This window comes from Ostrea edulis, chromosome 5, assembly GCF_947568905.1.
Source record: "Ostrea edulis chromosome 5, xbOstEdul1.1, whole genome shotgun sequence".
Classification (NCBI taxonomy): Eukaryota; Metazoa; Mollusca; class Bivalvia; order Ostreida; family Ostreidae; genus Ostrea; species Ostrea edulis.
In genome coordinates this window covers 20,233,856-20,246,869 of record NC_079168.1, presented here as the reverse complement: position 1 = coordinate 20,246,869, position 13,014 = coordinate 20,233,856, and the positions used below count along the sequence as shown (strand labels likewise).

The window sequence follows — 13,014 nt, the reverse complement described above, 5'->3', positions numbered from 1 at the left end:
AGTTTGCAATTACAGTTTATATCTAAATATGATTCCTTGATGATGTCATACTAAAACAGTAAAAACTATAGGACTTATGAATGTGATATCGAATACAGACTACCAACGAACTAGAGAAATTAATGACGTATCTTTTCTTTTCTTACATAATGTTCAAATACCTATTCCATGTTGTCTCAACCGTCATGAGCCCTATATCTTGATCAGATAAACGAAGTTATCTGTAGTCAAAATTCGTGTCCCAAGAACGGCCTAACAATCGGTATGAGACCCATTGATAAGTTGTACTGGAAAACTAGATTGTTATAACGACCATAGAATTCGCGAAATGCTGATTTTAAACGAAACTGTTGATACTTTTGCATCATCTACTTGTTTGTCAGTAGCTTTCCTCGATTTAAAAACTCATCATACGCAGAACAAGCTCTTGTGTATCGAATCAGTTGAGAGATATAAACACCATACGCAGGTGATAATGGAATATTGCTACATAAATATGAAAAGTTGACGGTGGAGAAGCTGAAATCATTGCGTTTATCATACAGTTGTTAGTTTGTCGTTGATACTGTATCTAAGTATGATGCATGTTACATATGTACGGTTACTATTTTGGTTTCTGCGAATGCCGGACCTTTGATATTCTATTAGCTTCAATAAATTTAATACTCTCGCAAATACACACATTTTTACATTTGCATTTCATAACCAATTGAATTCATAGTCCAAAATTTGTCTGATTTGCATCCAAGTTGAAGTATTCGTTCTATATACTGGTTACCCGGTATGCATCGTACAAAAGTGCTACAACGGCATTCTAATGTTGTTGTTGTTTCCTTTAGATGTTTCATGCTTCAATTTGAATCAAGGTTAATAATCAACCACATGCATGCCCAAATGTAGATCCCAAATACTTCAAAACATGAAGCACTCCTGCCAGTTACCAGAATTTTCAAAATAAAAAATGATATCGTGAAACACGCAGTAGAGTTGCATAATTAGATCAGTTCATATAGGTAAGCTTTGTTATGATATGTCGACTTCATCAAAACTGAGGCATGTGGAATGTTTATTTGGTTTAAAGCTGTCATTTGGGTGTTGACTTTTATCATTTTTTTTTTCAACCATTTTCAACGACAGAAAAAAAGTTCAGGTCTATAAACTTTTGTTATTGATATCTAATTGTGTTAGAAAACCTATTCGGGGGTTTTTACCATACAAACATTGATATCTGTATAATAATTCAAACAAAACAAAATCTATCTTTTGATAAAATCTGAAACTTAGTATTAATTTCATCAATGATTGTGGTTATGGTTAAAGTTACATAAAAACATCATGTTATCCCATTTTTACAACAAAATGAGACTTTCAAATGTCGAACTAATATTGCTTTAAGTTAACAGTTATAGATCGGGATATACACTGATTGGGGGTATACTATGTATAGTACTGGAAGTTAATATAATCAACAAAGAGATCTGAAAGAAAGCGCCTGCTTCTTGGTAAAGCTACCTCTTTTTATTTAAAATGCATCAGGTAAGTGAGAGATAATTTATAACTGAAGCTTTATCTGATAACGAGTAGTATTGAGAAATATAATCAGAATAAAGAGTCATTGATATGACAACCGTGAAGAAACCAGTGATTGGTGAATCTATGGGTAAATGTTATGTTAGTTTACATTTGTATCTCTTTTGTAATGTTACTCACTACATTGAACTATCCCACAGCTTTCTAGTACTGTGTTTGGATCCGTCGTAAAACACCAAGGTCCGGTTTCTTTATCATTTGGGTTCCTACAATAATTTCCCTCTGTCCACAGCCAAGTAAAGTTATGGTGATGAGGGGTGTGTAATCCCCATTTCTGGCACGTTCTTCCTGAAATGGTGACGTTTATCTTCCCGTGGTATCCCCGTCCTAGCTTTGTGCGGTAGCAAGATTCGTACGATGTCCTCGCTGCATTAAACAGGTAATTTGACATGTCAATTATAAATTTGAATTTGTGCACATCGCTTAGCTAAACACGTTGTTGTAAACTTGAACGTTATTAACGTATTATATATTACAAGTACATAACTTACAAAAAAAATACATACAGCAAATTCTTTGACATATTTTTCATTAAGATTACTTTCAATTGTCTTTCCTTTTTTTTTTGAGAATATGTAGCTAATTGAGGCATAGGTGTATACAGAGTCTACCTACATAATGCGGAAATAAAGGTAAATGACTTACCCAAAACGCCAGAAATCAACAAGAAATAGAGTATATGGAGCATGGTTGTCATATGTTGCAAGGACATCATTTTCGCAGAAGAACTGAGTTGATTTAATTATCCTGCTGTTACCTTCAGGTCTCTACCATGGAACACTGCATTTTCGTTTGTATACGCATGATGACCTGACGGTAACACTCGGTCATTTCAAATAGAATTCTGTTTAGAGAGACAGCATGCTATTTATATTTGTCAATGTAACAACAATTTTAAAAACAGTGTGCAGCTGCTCAACACTTGGGCAAAGGTTATAGACTACAATTGGTTGTTGCGTCGCTGGTAAAGATGGAAATCCACGTTAACGTGTATTTTTCATCGTAATTGTACTTTTCTCAGAATCATTTTAAGGGGGACTGCTCTTACCGCTATAAGGATTCCAAAGAAAAAACAATAAGTCACTCAGATTAAGGTCATGTACTTTGTATCAAAACAAACTTGTTGTAACTTCCTGTATTACTTTGTTTTATAATAATTTTAAAATGGGTATAAACTGATCGAAGAATCAAACCACTGCCACTAAAATATCTGAACTATCACAGAAGAAATGAACACAGGGCACCAGGGGTGTCTTTAGCGCTACTTATTTCAAACAGGTTGAATTCTCGCTCGATGTTTTGGGATACCATACGAATGGGATAGGCGTCACATTTTGATATACTCCACTACATTTTCGTACGTCAAACAAGCAAGTTCTACATTTTTGCCTGTGTTCATTACAATATGAATTTTGTATTATGTTAAAACACCGAATTTACAATTTAAATAGTTAAAAACGAAAATGTTGCCTAAAAGGCCACATAAGTTGAACTTTTGAAAAAATATCAATTAGGTGAATAATTCACTTTTATAGTCATAGTGGTCTCTATGGCATTTCCAGTTTGCTGTTACGAAATTGTGGTACTTCTCTTATGAATGTACTTCGTTATCATTTGTTAAACTAGATATGTAAATATTACATAGTGGATACAGCTAAATCCGTATAAAAGTCTTACATCTAAACTACATCCTTGCAGAATGAAAACATTAACATTCATATTCAAAATACATAATTCATATTTTTCAATTCTGTGAGTAGAAATATTAACAGTGATCTAAGTATCACACAAAGTGGACACTATATTAGAAGTTTTACACATTTACACAGGTAGTACAAGAATGCAATTTTCACTGCAGCAAAATAATGGACAAGAAAAATATCATGACATTATATTGATGACCTTCATCCTAGCCAAATGAGATTGGTTTCCCTGCCCCAAAGATACTACATAAAGTTTGTTCACATTTGGTCATGTAATTTTTAGATAGCTTACAATTCATTGTACAACGAAAACATCAAAGAAGTTGTATTTTCCCGCGGTTCGATAGTAAAAGCGGGGAAATGATGTATTCACGTTATAGTAGTGTGATTTGATATATAGTTGTTTTGGTCCATTATTGACCAATAGGAGGGTAGTATACGAGTAAGTGGGTTTGTTAGGCTGGTCACTTTCTAGCTGGCGTTCATGCACATAGGACAAATTTGGCTATTTTCAGTTTTTATCTACATTGTAGCATTTTATATATTTATAAATTGTGAGGTCCGTCACACTCTCCCTGCATCATGGAGCAATGGCATCGGATACAGTTTTTCACAATTATTATCGTTTTATTTCTAGGTTTTTTCCTAGCCGGCTCTGGTGTTCACAAAGGGGGTTAATCACCCAAAGTCAATAAAAGCGTGCAATTGAGGGTTTCAAAATCATAGTTTATCGACCATTCAAAATATATATGGTAACATGCGTTTATTAATGGTAAATATCTGTTGAACACTCACCTCAAATTGTTTCAAGTTAAGTATGACAGATTTTTTTTTACAGTCGGTCAAAGTATGGTATATTTTTCGAGATTTTTCTCACATGTAACCTTCGTTACTGAGTCCTTGACATGATATGTAAGATAAACATTAATTTTCCATGTATTATTCCATAACTTGTATTGGAATTGACTGAGCATATATTTTTCTAATTTGCGAAAGACAATAAATACAGGTTTTCAAAGAAAATATTTAATCAACACAACAAGAAATTATCTGCTGTAAAAGTCAGCAATAAGATTTTAAGAGCGCAAAATAAACGACTAGATATCACTTTCAATATCTTTGAAATGGCAAAAAATAAAATTGATTAACAAATATTCTCGAACAGTTCAATATGTATGAAACATGAAAACAAAAGACTAGCAATAAATATAGAACGATAGCTTTTTTGTATGTAAATGAAGTAGCGCTATAATTATGTAACGTATGTTTCAACACTTACACAACAGTACATCCATGAAAATATTATGCCAAAACGATGTCACCATCAGTTATTCTTTACGATTGGTGTTGCAAAATCATAACGACATCACTTAATTCAATGGAAATACCAATTTTAATAGAAATATAACGTAGACAAGCAAAAATTTTTACCAAATGTGTCTTTTCTTCTGAATTTATTAATTTGCAATAAATGTGCGATTAAAACAAAAGTGATAGATTGATGTTTCGCTATATAAATGCCCATGATTCTTATAGAAATAACAGACACATATTTTGAAACCTGGATTGCTCTTTGTTATAATAAACAATGAAAGTAACGTATGTTTCTTATTTTTCCTTTCATTACTATAAACACATCATTTCTATTCAAAAAATGGAAAGAATCATATGTACCCATTTCTAACAATCTGTTTACAATAATAATATAAAGAAAATGTTTAATTTCCCAACATTTTGATTAAATGTATACCGAATCTTATGTTTTTGTTGCTTATTTTGGAATACCTTTCCATAGAAACTGTCAGTATAATCCACCACGCGGTGTTATGAATGAATATTTAACGTGAACCTTAAGACATAGATGTCCCCTATTAATTTTGAGGTCAAAAGGACAACGGTTAAACTACTCTGGACATACGCTATTGTCCGTTGAGAAATCTTTCCTTGATAGACATCAAACTTGAAACACTGGTGCCCCTTATGAATAGATGACCCCCATTGGATTCCAAGTCACAAGGTCAAAGGTCATACAAAATTACTCAAATGACCAGTTGCTTATAAGAATTTTGAGAGACAAAACTTACATGTATCATTATGGTAGCCTTTGACCGGTAGTTAAACCTTTATTTTCACTGTCTATACAGACATTCTACCTTTTCAGTATTGCCACAAGGGGAGGATATAATATTATTTCTAAAACATTTTTTCATGGTTCTTGTGTTTTAATACATTTTTTTCATGGTAATTATTCTGTACTTCTACTCTCACAAGCGCCATTTCTGAAAAAAAAAAAAAAAAATTAAAAACAAGTAGAATAATATTACGTAACGGAATTTCTGGTAACATATGTTACACTCAGATAAAATATTTTTGAATGATTTCTCTATAAGATTGCATAGAACAATCATCAGAGATTAGTCCCTTCATTTCTAAGATATATTATGAAAAGATGCTGAATTCTAGCAAATTGATAAATGTAGAGTTGCATAGTTACATGTATCATAAATAGGACAGTAGCAGAGGAAAACATGGCCTGTATTTCTTGCAGAGGATATCTGTATATGCTAGTGAATACGGGAACAATAACACATTTGTTTCTTCATAACATAGTTGATATTCAACAAACATATCATTAATGATGATATTTTGTCAATATGTAGTTCAATATTTGATGTCTAATCAAGCATTTCATTAAGTAGCATACGTTACTTTGAGTAACGTATGTTACCAGCATTCTACTCAATGTAATTCTTACACCAGAAGAATTTCGAGATATTTGGAATACGATATACATTCTTTGATATCAGAAGAACAAATTCAGACCAAAACATTCCATCTGCTTAATCAATATTGTATATCAAACATTGCAGTTGTTGTAACAATACTTACCGTAAGAGAAAATTAATCCTAATTCTCAAAGTTTAACACGTATTGACTTTCAAACTCAAATGTTCATAATAGACGTTCATTTCGTATACAAAACCATGCAGAGAGAGAGAGCAAAAATACGCCGGAAATTGTTCTATCATTCCCTTTAATTAATTTCTCGGTAACGAATGTTACATCACGAATGTTACATCTTGACACGTTTGTCAAATTTCAGACCAACCAATGACTTCTGCAAAAGAAATGTTTATATTTTTATTCTCTGTACACTACGAGATTTTCATAAAAGGGGTAACATTTGCTCTGCAAATACGTTTTCATAAAAAGTTTATTGTATCGTATGTTACATTTCTAAAATCAGAATGCAAAATTTTGAGAATATGATGACTTCTTCTCAATGCCACATCCAAATATCGCTTGATGAATATTTTCCCACAGTTTTTGAATATTTTAGCGCCAAAATAGATCAAAAACATAAAGATAATACGAAATCTTTGTCCATACATTGGGTGTTTAATTGACCCTATGATCACATAATATAATCTGGCGACATGGAGTAATATATATACCACTGCTTAAAATCATACGCAAAAGTTGTTTAACTTTTGTTGAATGAAAATTTAGGAAATACAAATGATATTAACGCAAAGAAAATTTAAAAACACGCTCTCAGATTTTTATATTTGCTTGTTCAATTTTAAAAATTGAGTGGGCGACAGTCACGTACGTTACAAAATTAGGGTAACTACGCTTCCTACCAAGTTTATAAGTAAAGGGGAAATAAAAAGTATACCATGCCTAGGGAGGCTATGGGTCCATGAATGTATAGCACACAAAATATATGATTTGGTATAGCTTATTTTCTAATAAAGTGCCGGCGACATCGATTGCACGCTTTTATTGACTTTGAGTGAATGTACTATAATATACAATTGTACTAGCATATTTATATGGAACAGCGTTGTGTATTTTCATTCACATTTGTGTATAAGTCTGAATAAATGTGCACGGCCTCCAGCGTACACGGCTGGCTGTATGCTATGTACATAAGTGTTGAGTTATGTTAATACTAAAAATGTAGTAGTACAGATGTATATCAAGATTGAAATAGGAATGTGTACCTCTCATAAATATATCAAATGTAAACAATACCTATTATGATATTGCAAGCATTATGATACTAAGAATACATGGTAAATGAACTTCGGATTCAGTTTCCTAGACACAAAAATTTATCAAAGGGCGTTTTCTTTATAACGCAGAACTAAAGTAAAAAGTAAAGTTAGTAAAAATGACACTTCACGAATCTGTTGAATGTTGACAAAATCCTTTTCGCTAAATGTTCGTTAGATAGACGAAATTAAGAATATTGAATATAACAGATACATGTAGGACGCCTCCCCATTTTATTGTCACATAATTGTATCAGTCACGTGACCCGATATTTATACATTCTAAAGGTCCAGCAATAAATAGCTTCGTCGCAATTGATCCCATAGCATTGAAATATGAATTAATTAGAGAGGTAAAGCATAGTGAGATTTACGTGAAAAATGCTGGGGATGGTATAAAATGTCCTACTATTGTTAATATTTTACCGGAAATGTCCATTTGAGTGTATTTCTCGCAAGCAATGATTGATTATAAGAGCACCAGAATAATTCGTACTTTCCCCCAGCAGAAATAGAGTTTGATCATAGAGATGCATCTTTCCTCTCCTGGTTTTCACAATACATCTGCAAACATACCCCGTTTACTTGCGCAGAGTCGTTGTTGAAACACGATCAACCTTCTTATTCTCAGTGCCTATGAACATTAGGGGAAATTTCAAGGTCAGAATATAATATGAAAATTACCGTAGTGCAAATTATAAATAAAACATTGGAGACAAATGATATCAATCGATTGATCGATTTTATATTGTTTAACGTCCCTCTCGGGAATTTTTCACTCATGTGGAGACGTCACCCTTGCCGGAGTAGGGCTGCAAAATTTAGGCCTACGCTCGGAGCTAACGGCCTTTGGGCAGGAAGGGATTTTATCGTGCCACACCTGCTGTGACACGAAGCCTCGGTTTTTGCGGGCTCCTCCGAAGGACCACCCTCATTAAGTCGCCTCTTACGACAAGCAAGGGGTATTGAAGACCTATTCTATCGTGACTTAAATAACTTCAGCCAATCAAAAGTCATACTGGCTATATCGAAATTCGGATAGATCCAGAAAATAATGCCACTTATGCTTATATATGAAGGAGAAAAAGCCAATTTTGTCACAGCCAATCAACAACCATATATGGTAGTCATGCTAAACTTGGATCACTCCAAACAGTAACAAAGAATGATGCAGAAAACCGGTATGTATGGAGACTAGCTATGTAGCCCATTTAGATGAAAATATCTAAATTTACATAACTCTTTACAGACGAGGACGCCAAGACAGACGGACAACGGAAGCCAAGCAGTTTTGATACATTTAACTCATACATAAGGTACTAAAACGAATAATCATTGTAGAACGTAGGCATGTCGTAATCACTATAAAACGACTTATTCCAAGGGAAATAATCATTTCCGGACACAGCTGTACGCTGTCAGACAGACCAACTGAAAACTTAATAACCTCAATAGACTCAGCATATATGCTTTAAAAAATTCGTAATGTAGAATATTAAACTTAAAATATCCTAGTTTTAGATCCAGCCTGCTTCTGGTACTATAATAAAGATTTTAAAAATCCACTCATTTTTATTGACTATTGTTGTCATGTGAAATTAAACTTCAACTAGGGACCAGCATTATTATACGTGTGTTTAGATGTTTCGCATTTTGTTGTGTTTTTATTTCCAAATTGTTCAAGAAATTATGTTTACTGTACAATTATTACATACGTAAGTGAAATGCAAATACACCGTGGTATATAAGTATAATTATCATTCAAGTTCAGGTATTCGTTATTTTGATTCATTACCACATGTGCTAAATTCATGAATAAACCATATCGTACTGCAATTGGCAAAACAGATACAAAAACAAAACAAAATTGCATTACAGAAAAAAAAGGTGCACTGGCGAAAATGAAATAATGCGAAGATAATAGATCCTATTGTGTTGGTCATTAATGTACGTCATGATCCCTATCACGGAATAAATTAAGGACAAAACATAATTAACAGGTAAGATTCGTCGATACAGGTAATACTTCATTTGTGTTGACAAAGAAATCCTTCTTGCCTCGCCCGTCAAACTACCTTCATATGGCGCAATTTCCATTTGCATAATTACATACAAGGCAAGATCTAAACACCAAACATTTATGCAAAATTAAGCTAATTAATATATGACTTTAAAGGATATATAAGTCAATTTAAGATTGGGACACAAAATAAGAAAAGAAACATGAAAAGGTATCTTCTGTTGATAATAGTGGTGATCGGATATACATTTAAAAGTGCTGTTTCGAAATGCGTTCAAGGACAGAATTGTAAACTACCGTCCTGTTTTTGTGGAACATATGAACATCCACTCGGCAGACGAGATGTACCGCAGATTGTTTACTTCGCCATTGATGACGGCGTAAATAGTGAAGTTGCTGAATATTACAACAGGCTGTTTCATCCCAGCAGAAAAAATCCCAATGGCTGCCCTATCACAGCTACGTTAATGGCTACCATCAAAGGTACGGACTTCAATCTCTTACAAGACTTTTACAATCGGGGTTTTGAGATAGCCACACATGCGGACACGTCTTCAGCTATAACTAATTCAACGATATTAGAGTTGGAAATCAAGACCGAGCGTCAAACTGTTTTGGACAATGTTGTAATGTCTGCAAACGATATTCAAGGCTGGAGAAGTCCATATCTCAAAACTATAGGAGACGAGCAGATTAGGATACTGAAAAAACTTGGATACAGATATGACACATCCAAAACATTTGTCAGGAAAAATGCAACAGACGGTAACAATGTCTTCCCTCTAACAGCAGATTTTCCATGGCCTTACGCCTGTAATATTCCTCCCTGTTGGTCAGAATCTCACAGCAAATTTTGGGAAGTGCCTATCAACTCTCTCTGGGACTATAAAAAGGCGTATCCTTGCCCTACAGCAGATGGATGTCATAATCGTCCCGACACTGAAGAAGATGCCAGAAAGTTTATAATGATGAACTTTAAAAATTCCTACCGCGGTAATCGGGCACCGCTTGGATTCCACTTGATAGGAAAATTTTTTCGTCATGTTCCTTTTTACCGCGCAATGGATCGATTCATCCAAGAAATCTTAGTGCAACCTGACGTATATATCATCCCTATTTCTAAAATGCTGGATTGGATGGAGCAACCGGTTCCCTTATCACAGGTTATTAGATATGCACCTTGGAAATGTGCATCACTGATATCCCCAACACCTGCTATGCCTGCCCTTCCTACAATTACCCCACCTCTTAACGCCGAAAGATGTGTACAAGGCCAAAGCTGTAAGCTCCCTTCGTGCTTCTGCCAATCCTTTGACCATTTCATGAACAAAACCACTATTCCACAAATAGTTTACATAGCAATAGATGACGCGTTAGATAGCTCTGTCTCCGGTTATTTTGAAAGACTTCTTTTTAACAGAACAAACCCAAATAGATGTCCAATATCAGCAACTTTTTTTGTTACCACTACAGGAACTAACTATTCTATTGTTCGCGATTTTTATTCCAAGGGCATGGAGATAGGATCCCACAGTGTATCACGTGACAGAGCGACTACCAGGGAAGCACTATTCAGAGGAGCTAGGCTCTCAAAAGAAAACTTGGCGACCTACGCGGATATTCCCCTTTCAGACATCAAAGGCTTCAGAAGTCCTGATCTAGCCACGGCCGGTGACGACCAAGCAGAGATTTTACGAAGGCTTGGATACACATACGATATATCTTACACGTTTACCAGACCAAAATCTTATGCAAAAAATGTGTGGCCATTAACAGCTGACTACGGCTGGCCTTTAAAATGTAACATACCCCCATGTCTCCAACGACCCCACAGAGGGTTCTGGGAAGTTCCTGTCAATTCAATGTGGGATTATACAAACACTGACTATTGTACATTTGCTGACGAATGTCGAAGACCTCCACCTACACAAGATCACGTAAGGCGGTACCTCACCAACAACTTCAAGAATTCCTATGAAGGAAATAGGGCACCTTTTGGGATCCATCTTCATGGAAGGTGGTTCCAGGAATCAAGAAACTTAATGGGCTTTGAAAGGTTTTTGAATTATTTACAAGCGTTGCCTGATGTATATATTGTGTCTGTTAAGAAAATGTTAGATTGGATGAAGTATCCCACAGCTTTGAATCAAGTACAAACATTTGGGCCCTGGAAATGCAAAGTAATGAAGCCTCTTTCTCAACAATTAGCATAGAATTGTATTGGGGGGAAACTTCTCATTTGATGTATTTGTGAATGTGTGCTCTCGTATGATATAGTTTCAATAAATACAAAAACGTTTTAAGATTTTTTTTTTCAATGAATAGCTAGTGATCAACAAAACTTCTTATTTTACGTGGCACAGAGCGAACATGATATTAGACGTTTTGCAGTTTATATGAAACCGTAGTTACTAGTATTCATCAACTAGAGCAAAGCTCGTTGCAAAGCAACGAGAGGTCTTCCGTCGGAGCTGTGTGACATAAAAACCTTGAACTTGACCATATGTCCTTGGGTCAGGTCCTAATGCAGCCTCAATTAACATGCTTACAAAAAGGATCCATTTTTTCACTTTGTAGAGAATGCAGAAAGCTTGTGTATCAACTGGCTAAAGTAGAGTTAAATCACAGAATGCTTGTCCACATGTGATGAATCTCCAAAATTAAACACAATAAGACGCTTGAGATGTATATATATATTTGGGGCGCTCTTGCCTTTTTCATTTCACTTATAAAAACCGCATCTACTTGCACGCATGATTGTATTTAGATGAAATGAAATGAACCGACAAATAAATCCTTCTGTATGCAGACAATTATAAGTTAATAAAACTTAAAACTACTTCATTTTATTTAGTACGATTTTTTCTGACAATTAGAAACGTCACATACCCTTACCGTAAACTTATTGTGAGGAAAATGACAACCCGATAAATAATCAGGAAAATTGTGTAGGTTTTTTTTTAAATGTATGTATAACTTGACACAAATATTATGAGGTCCATTGATCACTAACTCGAAATGTTTGCGGTAGCATCTTTACAATTACTTTATAATTGAAATAAAACATAATATAATTGTTAATTAAGTATGATATAATGTAAAAGGATTCAAAATGATTTCAAACATAATTTTCCAGTAATTGATGTGTTTATTTATGCGATGGACGAAAGCCGAGTTAGCTTCGATGTTTTTGTTTTGATTATGCAAGCTTGTCACTCTGGCCACCTGCGAGCGAGGCGAGAGTTGGGTTACATAACTGTATAAACAACGCTGACCGTGAAGAATGTAAACAGCTTGCAGTTATTGACCATGATTTATTTTACGTTTGAACGTTTTATTTTTATGTATATTACTTATTTTAATTCTAATATGAAACAAATAAAAGATAATTTATCTCTCTCCTTTTGTTGTTGTTGAAGGTTTGTTTATGTTAAAACGAAAGAAAAAGAGAAATGTATCACTAAATAATTTGTATTTGAACCACAGAGCATGTTAAAAACCTTATTTAAAATGAATATTAGTATCTATTGTAGTCAGGTATGTTATTTTTAGCAAGTTTATTTCAGTTATACGCATGAAGAGTTCTCGCTCACTTGCCAAATGAAAATGGCTACTTGTTTACGGGTATAGCTTTTTACTCTAA

At 34.2% G+C, this 13,014-nt stretch overlaps 2 protein-coding genes across 4 annotated transcripts in view; one reads left to right on the top strand and one right to left on the bottom strand.

Annotated features, from left to right (window-relative positions):
- The window catches only part of LOC125651498 (macrophage mannose receptor 1-like), a 97,368-nt gene extending 94,928 nt beyond the window's left edge, over positions 1-2,440 (bottom strand). For 2 of the 3 annotated variants that reach the window (XR_008803460.1, XM_056166951.1), the window contains exons 1-2: positions 2,236-2,412; positions 1,711-1,956 (exon numbers count right to left, since the gene is read on the bottom strand). Coding sequence is in view for 2 of the 3 variants with exons in the window: in XM_056166951.1 (XP_056022926.1) it covers positions 1,711-1,956; positions 2,236-2,305 (316 nt within the window). In the remaining variant the exon portion in view is untranslated. Of the gene's footprint in view, positions 1-1,710; positions 1,957-2,235 lie in introns of all 3 variants that reach the window. The other variant, XM_048880119.2, reaches the window with a different exon arrangement.
- Positions 2,441-9,452: 7,012 nt separating this feature from the next.
- LOC125651501 (uncharacterized) lies at positions 9,453-11,671 on the top strand. Its single transcript, XM_048880124.2, has one exon. It carries the CDS (start codon positions 9,575-9,577, stop codon positions 11,582-11,584), a length of 2,010 nt encoding a protein of 669 aa, XP_048736081.2. The 5' UTR covers positions 9,453-9,574; the 3' UTR covers positions 11,585-11,671.
- The last annotated feature ends 1,343 nt before the right edge of the window (positions 11,672-13,014 follow it).

What these genes read in the sequence shown, in the direction of transcription:
- LOC125651501 (XM_048880124.2), top strand. Translation starts at nt 9,575, where the DNA reads ATGAAAAGGTATCTTCTGTTGATAATAGTGGTGATCGGATATACATTT.